Source organism: Hoplias malabaricus, chromosome Y, assembly GCF_029633855.1.
Source record: "Hoplias malabaricus isolate fHopMal1 chromosome Y, fHopMal1.hap1, whole genome shotgun sequence".
Lineage (NCBI taxonomy): Eukaryota > Metazoa > Chordata > Actinopteri > Characiformes > Erythrinidae > Hoplias > Hoplias malabaricus.
In genome coordinates this window covers 44280514-44296042 of record NC_089820.1, presented here as the reverse complement: position 1 = coordinate 44296042, position 15529 = coordinate 44280514, and the positions used below count along the sequence as shown (strand labels likewise).

The 15529-nt window shown below is 40.2% G+C and overlaps 1 protein-coding gene across 1 annotated transcript in view; it reads left to right on the top strand.

Annotated features, from left to right (window-relative positions):
• Positions 1-15529, top strand: part of LOC136678440 (low-density lipoprotein receptor-related protein 1B-like) — a 219109-nt gene that overhangs the window by 118542 nt on the left and 85038 nt on the right. The window contains exons 34-41 of the mRNA XM_066656491.1: positions 1468-1593; positions 5705-5836; positions 7782-7916; positions 8615-8744; positions 9436-9562; positions 9968-10119; positions 11838-11962; positions 12719-13090. Of these exons, the coding sequence (XP_066512588.1) occupies positions 1468-1593; positions 5705-5836; positions 7782-7916; positions 8615-8744; positions 9436-9562; positions 9968-10119; positions 11838-11962; positions 12719-13090 (1299 nt within the window). The remainder of the gene's footprint in view (positions 1-1467; positions 1594-5704; positions 5837-7781; positions 7917-8614; positions 8745-9435; positions 9563-9967; positions 10120-11837; positions 11963-12718; positions 13091-15529) is intronic.

Here is a 15529-nt window from a genome sequence, read left to right as displayed (position 1 = left end):
AGAAGATATTTGGAGGTTTGTCTTTAGCTCATTGTTTTGTTTGTTTGTTTGTTTGTTTGTTTGTTTTTTTAAAGGAACTTGCTACATCTTGGAGCAACACACCCTGTGCTAGTTTCATTTAGATGCCTTTGATTCATTTTGCATTCATACTTGAAATGAACTGCACCAGAATTCATTTAGAAATGGACTGAGACCCACGTGCTCAGGCAGGGTAGTTCCGCTTGTTTGTAGCACACCACAATTTGAAAAAGGAGAAACTCTGCTTGATGTAGTTCATTTGGGCAGGTGTGAAAGGAGTAATCCCACTCAAATGTGGAATTTCCTGAGCCTTGGGAGGAGGTGGTCTCAATCTGATTCCAAATGAACTCTGGTGCTGTTCATTTCTAGTGAGAGCACACTCTGAATCAATCTGCAGTATAGTGCCAGTTTTTTAAAAGAATAGAAAATACTTTTATGGGGGTGAAGGAGCTCACTAGCTGCTTGTTCTATCCTTCAATTCAAAACACTTAGAGGAGAACACAGCCTGCCCGTTTAGCTGAATATTGGCTGCCGGTCAGGATTGTGCATTGTTCCCATGTGGTGCTAATGGAAGTTTGGCAGCGCTAATTATAATAAAGGTCACCTCAAATGTATCACTCAAATAATCACGCCCTCTCATTTCAAACGTTTATGAGACTAAAGAAGAACACAATTAGGGAAATGTGTAAAAAAAAAAAAAAAAACAACAACATGATCTAAACAACTAATTTGAAGGGTGTATATTGTTTAAAGAATGGTTGCACTATTCTTCTCAGTAGCAGTTATGAGTCGTGATAATAATAGACTCTACACAGACAACTGAAATCTTATAGCCCTTGTTCTCTGCATTGTTTCTGACCCCTGAATTTTCCTTCAAGGTTTTAATGGTGTAAGAGTGCAGAGGTGGGGATGTATGTCCCAGTTGAGGTTGAAGGTGTAAATACTGCTCTGTTCTGTCTGTTAGCAAGCTGTTATCAGAAAGGCGTTCCTATCAAAGACAGGTTCATTAGTTCTGAGGAAAAGGGTCCTTTTAAAGTGCCATTAGAATAAAAAGAAATGACAAATAAGTAGTGTTTAAGGTAAATCTTCAGCCCTCAGCCTTCAGACTGCAGTCCAATTAACGGTACCATTTATCTGTAGGACACAGAACACAGGGGAGTTGGACAGTTGGCTTGTTACTGTATTTCACACGAGTTAACAGCCCGTTTCTGACTGGACGTCCAAGAACAAAGTCCACGCTCTGCCTTTTTCCTTTGAGTGAATGTCTCTGTGTGTGTAAGCCCACTGTCAGATGTATTTAGCCTTATGATATGCATCAGTGAACTAGATCAAACTGAAACAGCTGGAGAATTCAGCTCTGACATTTTTCAGACATTCTGTGACACAGCTGGGGAAATATACGCACATACCTGCATGTTAAGGTTCTCTCTGGGTGATATGTTTGTTCAGGTGAGAATGTGTGTATGGTGAATAATGGCGGATGTTCTCAGCTGTGTTTGCCAACCTCGGAAAACTCCCGGATCTGCTCCTGTACAACGGGATACAGCCTCCGAGACGACCGCTCCACCTGCCAAGGTAACACTGTCTCTCATAATCTCGTTTGGATCTGAATAAGACTTCAGAGCCTGTGATTGAATCATTACTGCAGTAATGTTTCAGCTGGCCACAGGTTTTTTAGCTCTCAGAAATACACTATGAGTAGCTTATTATTTCTTAACCAGCAACAAATGAGGAGAAATGTATTGAGGAATATACACAAAGGGTTTTTTTAAAGCACAGTCTGATATTAGACAAAGCAAATGAGCCTTAACCCAATTCACTGTATTTATTCTGCACCCTCTGCATTCAGTATGAGACCTTATACATTATTAAAGAGGACATGTTATGAAAAAGAAATTCCATCCACTTTTCCAGTACATGTGCAGATTTATTTGGGGATCTGGAGCATCTAACACCCACAAACTGTGAAAGAAGACCACACAGTCAGACTTTGGCCTAATCAGTAAACGGGCATAAAATAAGCCGTTTTGATTTTGTACTGCCGCTTGTGTAAAACACAGGCACGATATTATTATTCCCACCCCTCCCTCAGAGCGTTATCAATCACAGCATCACTGGACCCATAAGCAAAAGCGTGGTCAGACAGTGTAAAACAGACAGGACCAGAATGGAGACATGAAAAAACAGAGCCAAAAGAAGAGCAGATATGTGGCTCATAATCATTTAAAGAAACAGGTGCGGAAATGACTCGTTCTGTGGTATTTTGTCCAACGCATGTCACAGATGTTTCATGAAGACCTCAGACCTGTATGAAAAAAGAATGGAATTTGTCCCCTTGAACGGATTTATCCTAACCACAGTATGACAATCATTCTTACAATATTATGGGATAAATTCACTGTAGAAAGTTAACATTGTGACTGTACAAAATTTGCTACTTGTATATTTTAAATGTAACTTTTGCTGGTAAAATAATTACCAAGTCTTATACTAGACTGAAGGTTGTGCATTTTACATTTTTAATTCAGAACATCTTTTTATTTCTGTAGCTTTATTTACATTCATACATCTCCTCTAACTACCTTATCTTGTTTAGAGGTGGGTCCCGAGGCCCCCCAGAATCATTAGGTACAGTGCAGGAAACCACCCTGGAGCATGCTTTATTAAACTTAAAGGTTACACTACAAGACTTTTACATGGTGTTTCAGAGCAGTCTCAGCATATCAAACATGCTTGATTTTAATTTTATTTTTAACCACGTTGGCCTAGTGGTTAGCACTTTCGCCACTCAGCGCTGGGACTATCTGGGGACGTGTCTGCGTGGGTTTCCTCCAGGGTCTCCACGAAAACCCCATGGAGGTTAGGTGAATTGGCTTCTCTAATAACTGTCCTGGTAAATGTGTGTGTATGTAAATGAATATCTGTATGTGTGTGTGCCCAGAAATGGATTGGCGCTCTGTCCTTGGTAAAACCCTAATGCTCCAGGTGGACGGTTTTTCCTGGTTGAGAGAACGCTGTGCATATTTGGCTGCCGCTTCTCGTATGTGTGTGTGTGGGTTTCTAGAAAGGTGCTATATAAGTGTAATGTTAAATAAATACAAGTTTAAATAGTAAAATTATGGAAAACTACAAGACATTACATACACTCTAAAAAGAGAAGAGTTGATCCAACTTAATTGAATTGCTTCAATTGGTAACAAGTAATTCAATTAAGTTTATCCAACTTAATTTTTTAAGTTCAACCTTCAAAAACTTAAAAAATTAAGTTGGATAAACTTAATTGAATTACTTGTTACCAATTGAAGCAATTCAAATAAGTTGGTTCTTTTTAGAGTGTAGATGCTCATGTCCCCAAATAATCAGTATCGCTTATAAGAGAAACAACACAGTGGTACCACACCATTACAGCCTTTATTCTAACTTTATTCTAATTTACCATTCTACCTTAAATGTCACAGGACTTTGGAGCATGTTACTGCTACCGTTAATGTTTCTGAACCATTTCACGTGGAATGTAGCCTCAAGTATGCGCTATTCTTCTAATCTCCAGTTTCTACGGTGTGTAGAGACCGTGCATTAAGTCCATTTTTATGCTTTTGTGAATCTACACAATTAGCAGCGCAAACAGTTACAGCAGTGAGTTGTCTATCTGTGTCCCCTAGGAAACACAAGAGGCTTGTTTGGTTCAGGGGTTTAGGGTTGTGTAGTGTGTGCCTGACATTTCTCCAGTCTCCATAAATATTGTCAAAACAATTGTGTAGCATGAGATACCCAGTCTGTTTATCATCTGCTCAGAATGTAAAAGCCTTTCCCAGGCTTAAGGCATTACAGAAGATTGAACCTGGTTGGTTTCCTTATGATATGGTCAACTCCAAACTTGGGAGCCCCCGTTTTCACCTTTTAAAGTACGTCGTTAATAGAAGCTGATAATACTGATAACATTAGACAGTCGTCACACAAAGGACCTGGCTCTGCTCTGGGTTCAAAGTGGTTCGTCTGAGGAAATCGAAGCTGAGAAAGATGCATGCAGTACATCCTCAGGGTCTGGCTGAAAGAAGGACACGTTTCCCTGCCGTGTTTCAAGGATCCTCTACATTCTATTGAAATAAGACAGCACTTACCATGTATGTGGCAGAGAATGGATTCTTTCAAAGGTTGCAGCCCAGTAAATGAGATACACCAACTGTGTTTCAACTGGCCTTGCCTTGCCATGCTACCATTGTCATATATTCATTCTGTTACAGAACTTGGCTCTTTCTGTACTTGGTCACACAGGGGAAAAAAACACAATACAGGTACATTGTTGTTCCTAAAGGTACAAACAATGTAAATGTACCTTTAAAAGTACAACAGTGATGTTGTGTACATTATATTCTCTTCTCCAGGAGAACAGGTGAAGATTTAATTATAGAACTGTGTAAAATAAAAGAACATAATACGTTCTTTTCAAAAGTTGTGTGCATGTAATCAATACAATATAAAAATCTACAATTAATATAGAATGTGGTACAATTATGTTGCCTTATTAAAAGTACTAAAATTATACAATTCTCACCTTGCCTCTGCCTGTAGGTGTTCTGATCCCTGGCTGGCTTTGTACATATTTGACTACAAAACCATTCCCAGGATTTAGTGTACAAAAGTATAGTTTGGCTTTCATGAATATACACATGAATTTCTGACACAGACTCAGCACAAAAATCAGCCTCAACCTCCACCAAACGTAACTAGACACATAACCCTGACCCTAAACATAACTATAATCTTTATGAAGAATCATAACACAGAGTGTTTTTGGATCTGGGCGACACGGTGGCGCAGCAGGTAGTGTCGCAATCACACAGTTCCAGGGACCTGGAGATTGTGGGTTCAAGTCTCGCTCCAAGTGACTGTCTGTGGGGAGTTTGGTAGGTGGATTGGCAACTCAAAAGTGTCCATAGGTGTGAGTGTGTTGCTCTGTGACTGGCGCCCCTCCAGGGTGTGTTCCCGCCTTGCGCCCAATGATTCCAGGTAGGCTCCGGACCCACCGCGACCATGAACTGGATAAGCGGTTAAAGATAATGAATGAATGAATCATTTTTGGATCTTGTTGCCTGATCATGAGTGTTTGCAAGCCCCAATAAGGTGCTTTGAACCTGCATCATGGTGCACAACTTCCTTTACTACATTCTCTGTCACTAGCTGTGTTACCCTGGTCTTAAAGATGTTTTGCTTTATTCCAAATATCACAAAAATCAAATGCCACACCACCGTGTCCCACCGCCCTGTTCAGAACGACTGGTTTCAGCATCTGTTTCTTTAAATGAGAATGGGCCTCAGCTTGGTTCAATACAAGAGCCCATGAGAGAGGAGCAGAAGTCCTGTTATTTAGACAATTTCACTTTGTTCTCTTCCTGCTCCATTCTTGTTTTCAACATTTTACCCAGTACACTTATTTTTACATGCTCCTTGTCTTTGTTGTGCTCTGAATGTTTAAATGTGGTGGGACAAATTAAACATCTCTGCACATGACACAAGAAACAGCACAAAATCAGAATGCCTTATTATACCCCATGTCTTCCCAGTGTCACTATGTCCCATCCCACAAAAAAAAAAAAAAATCTCTGACTGGGTTGATTACAGTATGTAATTTAAAAACACAAATACACTTGAACAGTTCTGTAGTGTGTGGTTGTGTTTGTTGAAGGCATGGGATCGTTCCTGCTGTACTCAACTCATGAGGAGATTAGGGGCATCTCACTGGATGCTGGGGATCCCTCAGACGCTCTGACACCCATCACAGGAAAGCTAGCCCCGGCTGGATTGGACTACCATGCAGGTGAGGACACCAAACATGGTATAATGTTCTTAAAAATGAAATTGAAAATTTAAAATGAAATGTTGTGAGCGTTACAAAAACAGGTATTATGACTTTAAACACGTATAATAACACCTTTAGGGGCAGTGGTGAGTAATGTTTTTTTGTCAAGCATTTCTTTTGACAGCAGGGGTATTTATCAGGAGTATAGTGTAGATTTTACAGAGCACACCTACAGAGCTGTCTTCTGAGGTGAGGGTCTGAAGGAATCAGTGTGGTGATGGGTTTAAAACTGATTCATCTTCCTCAGAAAGAAGCACAGACACTTCAGTCTTTATTTGTGATATGTAATAATTATACATCTTTGCTGAGCTTCATTATGAACACTCTACTTCTACTTCCAGTCACTGGCCAGTTTATTAGAAACACTCCACTTCTGTTTCCCCTTACTGGCCACTTTATTAGAAACAGCCCCCTTCTCTTTCTACTCGTGTGCCAATTTATTAGAAACACACCCCTTCTCTTTTATGCAGTGGTCGCTGATATTAGAACCCCCCAAAAAAATCTACCTCCATTCACAGGCCACTTTATTAGAAACAACCCCACCCTTCCACTTCTAATCACTGGCCACTTTGTTAGAAACACCCTGTACACTTATAAACTTGTCACTTTATTAGAAACTCTTTTTATACTGTAGTATGGCGAGTTTCTGATAAAGTGTTCCAGCAGTGTATTTATACAATGATATATAATGATATATCTGCTTATTGCAGATAACGTTCAAAGGTGAAAAAAATAGTTTATTCTCCCAGCAGATTTTTTGAATATTTTTTTCTACAGAAAAATAGAAGTGAATATTATTGGAAACCAGAAGAGGTGCAGATGCATGAAAGCTGCCTAACAGCAGTTCAGCCAAGTTCAACCAATTTCCCCAAAATGGCTTTGTGATGGAGATCTCTGTGAACAAGGACTCTCCTCTTTTCCCTCGCTCCTTTTCTCCTGCAGGGATGAGTCTGTCTTTGTGAGAGTGTGAAAAAACAATTGGGGAAAAATGGGCTAGAGAGAGAGAGATTGACAGAGAGAGAGAGAGAGAGACAGAAGTGACAGAAACAGCCTTGACTCTTCTGCCCCAGACAGAGCTTTAAAAAACCCAGCATATACATATCTAATAAATACACTTTTGTTCTCTGTCATGATGGTGCATAATTTATAGAGCAGCAATATAAAGCCTTTCAGGCCACTGTGGCTGTGTGGATGACTCAGGAAAATCTGAAAATACATTCTTTTTTTACTTACATTTTTTGAGTTAGACCTTTATTTCATTTATTTATTTATTTATTTCTGTCTCACACAAAGTCATGTCATGCTTAATATAAGCTCTCAATTTAAACTGGGTATCAAAAGAGATTCCTACATTTCTATGGGCATTATACAAGCTGTGTATGTTCCACAATGGGTGAACCCCAATACACTCATCGTAAAGGATGTAACGTTTTGGACATGTAGTAGAATCATATTTTGTTCCTTAAAGTATGTTTCCAAAATCCTTCCATAACTCGTGTTTGAGCTGTAAATAAAAGATGGACAGAGTTTTGGAGTGAAATAGTGGATGGTAGAAACACATTTCTTTACAGTGATGATGAATGGAACCAGACATCTCCATGTCTACAGCAAAAACACAGTGTTTTAGATCCTCTCCACAAGCCGCAGCGATCTTCACCAGTCGATGATGATGATGACTGAAAATGTACCAAATTAGCTTTCAGACATCAAGATCTGTTTTTATAAATGTGTCTCGAACCAAACCGCTCTTCTTCTCTTCTTTCAACCAGAGGAACATGCGAAGATTTATATCCAAAACCAGTGACATTCTCCCATTGGGTGGATTTGAAGTGTTGACCCTTTTATGAGCCTTCATAATTGAATGTATTAAAACAATCGCATTTAACCTGAACCAATCTCCTAGGAAACGACACACTATACTGGATCGATATTGGATCCAAGAAGATCTTCAGAGCGGGTCGAGATCAGACGTGGAGAGAGGAGGTGGTGGGCAGCGGGGTGGGCCGTGTTGAGGGTCTCGCCGTTGACTGGATTGCCGGTAAATAATAATTCATTTGAATTCTGTGTATAAGTTTATTTGGCTGTGGTAAAACAGTCTGTTCAAAATGCATGTTTTGGTGGGTTTCTTTATTTGTGTTTTAGAGCTTTTCTCTATTTGTGAAACCCAGTCTTTTATTACCTCTACTTTTACACATGAGGAATATATATAGTTGCTGTCCAAAGAAAAACACATATCTCCAAAATGGTCCCTTTACAGGAGAAGGAAATAACTCACTGTAAAAATATTTTATTACAAGTAATTATTTAAATATATGTAAGTTTTTCCCCTGTCAATCGCCCTTAAACAGAATCATACGCTGTGTGCGAAACTGTGCACTATTCACTATTCACTATATAGTGCACTATTTTGGGGTTCTGTCATTTTGTAGTAGTGTCCAAAACATAATGGACAATTCTCAGTGCACTCAAACAATCCCACAGTGCACTGCAAAAAGTAGTGTACAACACTAGCAGGTATCAGATTACCCATAATCCACTGTCTTGTTTGGTGAAAAGCTGCATGAGGTAGTGTTCAAAATCATTATCTACCCTCCTGAATTCAGCTCTTTGTAATAGTGCACTATATAGTGAATAATATAGAGAATAGTGAATAGGGAGCCATTTTCGACACAGGAATAGTCTCCCTTTTTCTTGTTTCTGTGCTGGTTGACTGTTCTTATATGTTTTTCTCTCAAGGTAATCTTTATTGGACGGATCATGGATTGGACCTGATTGAGGTTTCTCGTCTGAACGGTCTGTATCGGACTGTGATTTTGTCTGAGGAACTGGACCAGCCACGGGCCATCACTGTCCACCCTCTCAAAGGGTGAGTTTCTGATTTAGCAAGTGTTTAGAGTAATTATCTGTCAGAGAATAAATTCAGTTTACACTCAAACAATTCCTAAAGGCTGTGCAGCAGGTAGTGTTTCAGTCACACGGACCCAGGGACCTGGAGGTTGTGGGTTCGAGTCCCACTCCAGGTGACTGTGAGGAGTTTGGTGTGTTCTCCCTGTGTCCACGCGGGTTTCCTCTGGGTTTCCTTTCATGGTCCAAAAACACATGTTGGTAGGTGGATTGCCAACTCAAAAGTGCCCATAGGTGTGAGTGAATATGTGAGTGTGTGTGTTGCCCTGTGAAGGACTGGTGCCCCCTCCAGGGTGTGTCCCTACCTTGCGCCCAAAGATTCCATGTAGGCTCTGGACCCACCTTGACCATAAACTGAATAAGCGGTTACAGATAATGAATGAATGAATGCATTTATGATGATTTTAGTCTAAATAAGGTAACACTGTAAACCTGCAAAAGTTGGCAGAACTCAAAATGTTAAGGCAATCAATTGCCTTACAATGCCTTTACAGTGTACACTTGCACAAAAAGCATCATGCTGCCTCTATTGATGTGACACCTCAATGGAAGGTGACTATTGAACTGTTGAGGTCTGGGCAGATGGGTCAGATTGATCAAATGCTGTTTTAAGATGAACTTGTTTTAACCTTATGCTGGTTGTTCTTGTGCAGGTTCCTGGTCTGGACAGAATGGGGCCAGGCTCCGAAACTTGTCCGATCTCGTCTGGATGGTTCAGAGAAAACAACGATTGTTAACTCAGGACTCTCCAGGCCCAGTGGACTCTCCATAGATTTTCAGGTCCAGATTATTCTCTTCTTGTAGAATAAATAAATACCAAAATTACAGAATCAATCTACAGGATTCCCAGACCGTTTGTGCTATCAGATTTCAAGCAGATGCTTGTCCTGGCTAGCACTTAGTGTGAAAACGAAGCCATTCGTAAAGGTGGCTCTGGCCACAGTAGGAACTGATGAGATCTTCAGATTTTAAAGAGCTGGAAGAATCTAAAGCAAAATTTTCAGTCCTAGCTTCAGCATTAGTGCCAATACTAACTTGTGTGTACCATTCAATTTTCATCGCCTTTAATCAGTGACTCCCTAGCTACAGGAGTGGGATTAGACTCTTCTGGCTGATATTACTCTCATTTATTAATGTAATTTGCTGATAAAGCTTCCTGAGATCTGTTTTCAAATCACATTTCAGGAGAACAGATTATACTGGAGCGACTCTGGTTTGGACAGGGTGGAGCGAATGTTTCTGGACAGCGGTGCACAGAGAGAGACCATTCTGTCAGCTGCTGGAGCTGATATCTCTTCTGTGGCTGTTTTTGGCTCATTCCTCTTCTGGACTGACAGGTAATTTATTTCTCTATAAACCTTACAGTCTCTTCAGAAAGCTTCTCTCTCTCTCTCTCTCTCTCTCTCTCTCTCTCTCTCTCTCTCTCTTTCTATCTCTCTCTCACTCGCTCACTCACTCACATACACACTTTCTCACTTTTTCTATCATAACAAGGGAGGGATGATCAAGGTCATTTTTCCCAGCACCCCTCACACTCGTGTGATGATCTTGATCTCACTCTCACTCTCTCTCTCTCTCTCTCTCTCTCTCTCTCTCTCTCTCTCTCTTTCGGCTCAGTGTCAGCGCGTGGGTGGCTGCGTGTCTTCACCTTATGCCGTGCCATATGTCTCCCTCAGATTTACCCCCTCCAGAGCAGACACATTTTTAAAGCATCACTGCTTCCCAGGTCTTTGAATGTGGACAGAGATATTGTTCTTGTAAAACTAGAGATATCAGTTTAAATAACAAGCCCCAGTTTAGCTCCAGTTTAACAATGTGGACCATGTCCTTCATGAACAGACCACCAAACCCCTGCTGCTGTTTTACTGTATATTTTTAAAGAACATAATGATGCTTGTGGCACTCTGTTGTATTGGACCATTTTATTGATGTGCTAATATGTTGTAGTACATAATATTGTTCATTGAGATTGAGCCCTATATTGAGTTAGTTTGTTGACTGATATCTCCCATTGACGTGAATGTCAGTGCTTATTGTGTTCAATGATGTATTAATATCCCCTATGCCAGTGTATGGCTGTGTTCTTTAGACTCTTAATAATCTCCTATTATTTAGTATAGGAGCCTTTACTGAGGTAATTTATGGAGTAATAGGACCTTTATGGACTATAGTGTTAAGATGTGTTTATTGAGGTCATTTATGGACAAGTTTGTCATGGAGGGGTCCACTGGTCTGCTTGTGCTACTGCATATTCAACCCACCCCCCGTATACAAGCCAGGTCTGCTCTGTTGGTAGAGCATCGGTCCATTAAGCCAAGCAAAGTCCAGTCCGTGTGCCACCTCTGGTGAGTTTAAACTTGTCACTTGAGATAGCGTGTTCTAGTTCTGCAGGCTGTGAGGCGTCCACTCACTTATGGGAAAAGCTGTCTTGTTCTTTCAGGTTGACGTTTGCCCTCACACAATGATTCTAAGTTCCTGAGTTTTCCTCAGAGTCAGAAGGGGGACTGTCCTCATGACACTAATGGCACGACAGGGCCAGAGATAAACAGATAGATCAGGAGAGAGTCAGGTTATGATCAGAGTGATATATGATACACATGAGGAAGGAAGCAGAGTTCTGTGTTTAAAGATTGATCATTTTCAGAGCAATGTTTTATTGAGCTTTTAGAGAAGGGTTTTGTATGGCATAAAAACTTTCACATGTTCAGGGTTCTATATAAAACAATTTCCTTGAATAAAGAAGCCTTAAAGAACCATATTTTTTAAGAGTTGTAAAAATAGGTGTGTACTAATATCTTTTATTCTACCTTTAAGGAGTGTTTATTGGGTTGATTAATATCTCCTGGTATATATCAATATTTATTGAGGTCTATTACAAACTAAAAACTCAGCATTTATTGAGGTTGTTAATGGGCTTATAGCTCCTTTTGCTGAAGTTGTAAACATTTAAATTTGATGTTTGTGTGATAAGCACAAACATATTCAAAGCACAAATGTTAAAGTGCTCTTGGAATGCACCTAATCCTTTACTCGTTGTTTCTGTGTTGTTTTACAGGAACTACGCTAATGGCTCAATCCGTCGTGGCTCCAAAAATGATGTCTCGGAAACTGTGACGATCCGCAGTGGCCTGGGAGCAAACCTGAGAGACGTGAAAGTGTTTAACCGAGACCGGGAGAAAGGTTGAGGTTTCACCTAATGCCTTCATTTCCTTCCTTTCTGCCTCTGAGCCATTTCCACACACTGATAGATGACCCCCATACAAGAGTCCACACCGAGCCCCATTCATCAAAACCCATCAAACTCCACAAAAACTGTCCAGAAAATACACCATACGTCACGCACCGCTGAGGTTTATCAAACGCTCTGCAAATTTCACCTGAGTTTAAAACGGCTGGGGAACGCTCTGTGATTAATGATCACACTCACACACCCCTTTCTACCGTTTAAAGTAAAAAAAAAAAAAAAAAAAAAAAAAAATGAAACTCTTCCTCTTGTGATTTGTGTCCCCTATTTAATCATCTAATTCAGATCCACCACACTTATGACAGGAGAATGAAAACAGCACATAGCTGAGGAATCTGATAATGCTGTTAGCTCACATTTATGATGATAAACTAAAGAATTTACATTAATATTGGCAATGTAATTATACATATTTTATATATTCATAGCTTAATATACAATGTTAGTTCAGATTTACCCCCCCAACCCTTTCTTAGAAACAGCCCCCTCCCATTCTACTTCCACTGACTAGCCACTTTATTAGAAACACCCCCTCCCTTCTACTTCCAATCAATGGCCACTTTATTAGAAACACCCCCTCCCTTCTACTTCCATTCACTGGCCATTTTATAAGAAACAGACTTTTTCTAACCACACTTTTAGTATGAACGTCTGCTTCCTCTGCATTATTTTCTGTTGTCTTTATCTCTCAGGTTCTAACCCATGCGGTCGAAGTAATGGAGGCTGTGAGCAGCTGTGTTTTTATTTGGGAGGAATACGAAAGTCCTGCTCATGCTCCCATGGTTACCTTGCTCAGGATGGTCTCCACTGCCATCCATATGAAGGATACCTGCTCTATTCAGAGCGTACCACCCTAAGGACTGCCCACCTGTGGGACCAGAATGTCAAAACGACACCCCTCAGGCCTTACGAAAACCCTGCTTACTTTAAAAACATCATCGCTTTGGCTTTTGATTATCGTCAGCACACCTCTGGCTACAGTCACATCTTCTTCAGTGATGTCCACTATGGAAACATACAAATGATCAATGACAACTGGACCGGACGGAGAATACTAGCTGAGAGTAAGTTTTATTAGACATTTCGGACTATTAAACATGGGAGGTGTGCACATGTACAGATTTAACAAATAACATTGAGAGAGCACTGTGACAATAAATACAATTAGGACTTTTTCACCAACGTCGAACCAGTTTGGTTCCCATTTGCGAACCTAATTTGGAACTTTTTGGCATGTTTCCACCAACTTAAATTGGTTCCCAAACTAGAAAGGTTAGTTCCTAGCTGGAACCAAATAATGGTAGATTTCTCACCAGGAACCTTGAGAGTGTCTCTGGGTATGTTGAGGTAAAGAAGTTCCAGAAAGACAACAGAGCCTAAAATAAAGTGATATCACTCAGTGGTGCTGCATGGGTTCTTTACAACCTGTTATATATTCCTCAAAGGCATGCAGGGTAAAGACCAGAAAACTAGATGGGTCTGTGTAACTTTTTTGTTTAGAAATTGAAAAATGGAAATAACCCGTTATGTGTTTTAAGGTAAGTAAATACTAGGGCTGCCCCCTTAAATCCGTTGAGTTGAATCATCAGTCATAGACCCTTCAGTCGACTGAGATTATTCAGGTTGAGCAGTTTTGTATTTTTAACAGACAAAAATTTTGAAAACAGGCACAAGGGTCACATTTTAATGAAGAATTATAGCTAATGTGCATAATACGTTATTCCAGTGGAGCTATTTGGAGACATGCTAACAAAATCCCTGTGAAAAAATGCACTGGTTCACTTACGAGAAACTGAAGCTGAGGCGAGGGGTGGTAAGGTAGGCTATGGCATAAGATTCACGTCTACACGCTGCCATCAAGTCAGAAGCATAAATTGGGCTTTAGGCTAACAATAAAGATGGTCTGCTGGAGAAGAAATGTGGATTGCTATCCAAAGCTATCCACAGCAAGTATGACCACTCATCAGCCTTGTGATTTATATGTCAGTCCAATCTTTCGTTTTGGACCAGTTTCTTATTCAGGAATTCAGGTGATTTAAGAGAAGGCAAGGTTTGCTTGTTCTTCTTAAACAGAACATAAATCACAAGTGTTTATTTCGTTATTTTTCTCTGTTTGCATCTAAGATTTGTTTATATTTAAAGATTAATACTGACGCCTGAAAAGACAAGAAATTTCAGAACCCATGAATTCCACTAAAATTCTTCTGGCCTACCATTTTTTGTTTCATGATAAATTAATTAAAACATTAAAAATAAGGACAGCCCTAGTAAATACAGGAAAATGCTCCGTCTGTCAGTTTTCTTGGGGCTGTGATCAGCGCAACACGAGGCACATCGACTTCTTTTCTCCACTTTTCTCAGTATGCACAATCTGAACCTTCTATAAACAATAGAATCTACCAGTGGACTCTTTCATGACCAGTTCAAGTACCAGAGTTTCTTTGATGGAAGTGGGCCTAGTGAGAACTCTGTGGGAATAAATTCTTTGAGAGCACTATGAGAAAAAGTGCAGTGAAAGCGGTATGGAAGTAGGTGCAAAGATCCACATTAAGTGCTAGTCCAGGGATGGGATCAGAGAGAGTACAGTGAGTATACAGTGTTTTAGTGCTGGTGCAGTGAGGGAAGAATAGATCATGTGCTTTAACATTTGCCCGTTTTCGCTGACAGGACCTGAGTATTGTGAGGATGCACTGGGAGTAAGTGCTGTGTATTTGAGTGTAACGAGAGCAGGGTGAGAGTGCAGTTTGCAGTGCAGAACAGTGATTTGTTCCTTGCAGCTGTGCGATGCAGTGATGTGGTGGTTTGTCTGAGTTTGGAGACGTATGGCTCCATAACCCTGTCAGCATCACAGCACCCGGCTCTTAATCAATACACGATTAACCTGAGGAACGACCAGCTGCCAACTGCTGACAAATGAGCTCGCACACACACACACATGCACACGCACACACACACACACACACACACACACACACACACACATATATATATATATATATATATATATAAAGAGAGAGAGAGAGACAGAGAGACAGAGTTTCCTTGCATTGTGTTGTGGGGGACATGGAGGCTTACTCTAACCTTTACCTTAATCCTTAATCCTAACCCTAATCCGACTCTGATTACACAAAGAAGACAAGTTACCACAATGTGAGTGTGTAAAATGATTTAGGTCCCTACATTGTAAGTGAAACATTTTTCACTACACACACACACACACACAACCTAAGCCACTTCATTAATAATAACCCCACTGTTCTTATCATACACTTTTATATCTTTGTTTATATTGGAAATAGTGGAAGAATAGCTGCTGTTTACACAAATTTTAGGCAGCATATTAGGCAGCTTGTTATAATGTTTTGGCTCATTGTGCATTTTAAGAACATGTACATTTATAAAAGTTTGAACATCCCAGTCCATTTCTTTGAAAGGCTGCCCAATAAAAAGAGTAGTGGTCCTAAAATGAAGCCTTGTGGAACTCCAGAGGTAATTCTTTTAGA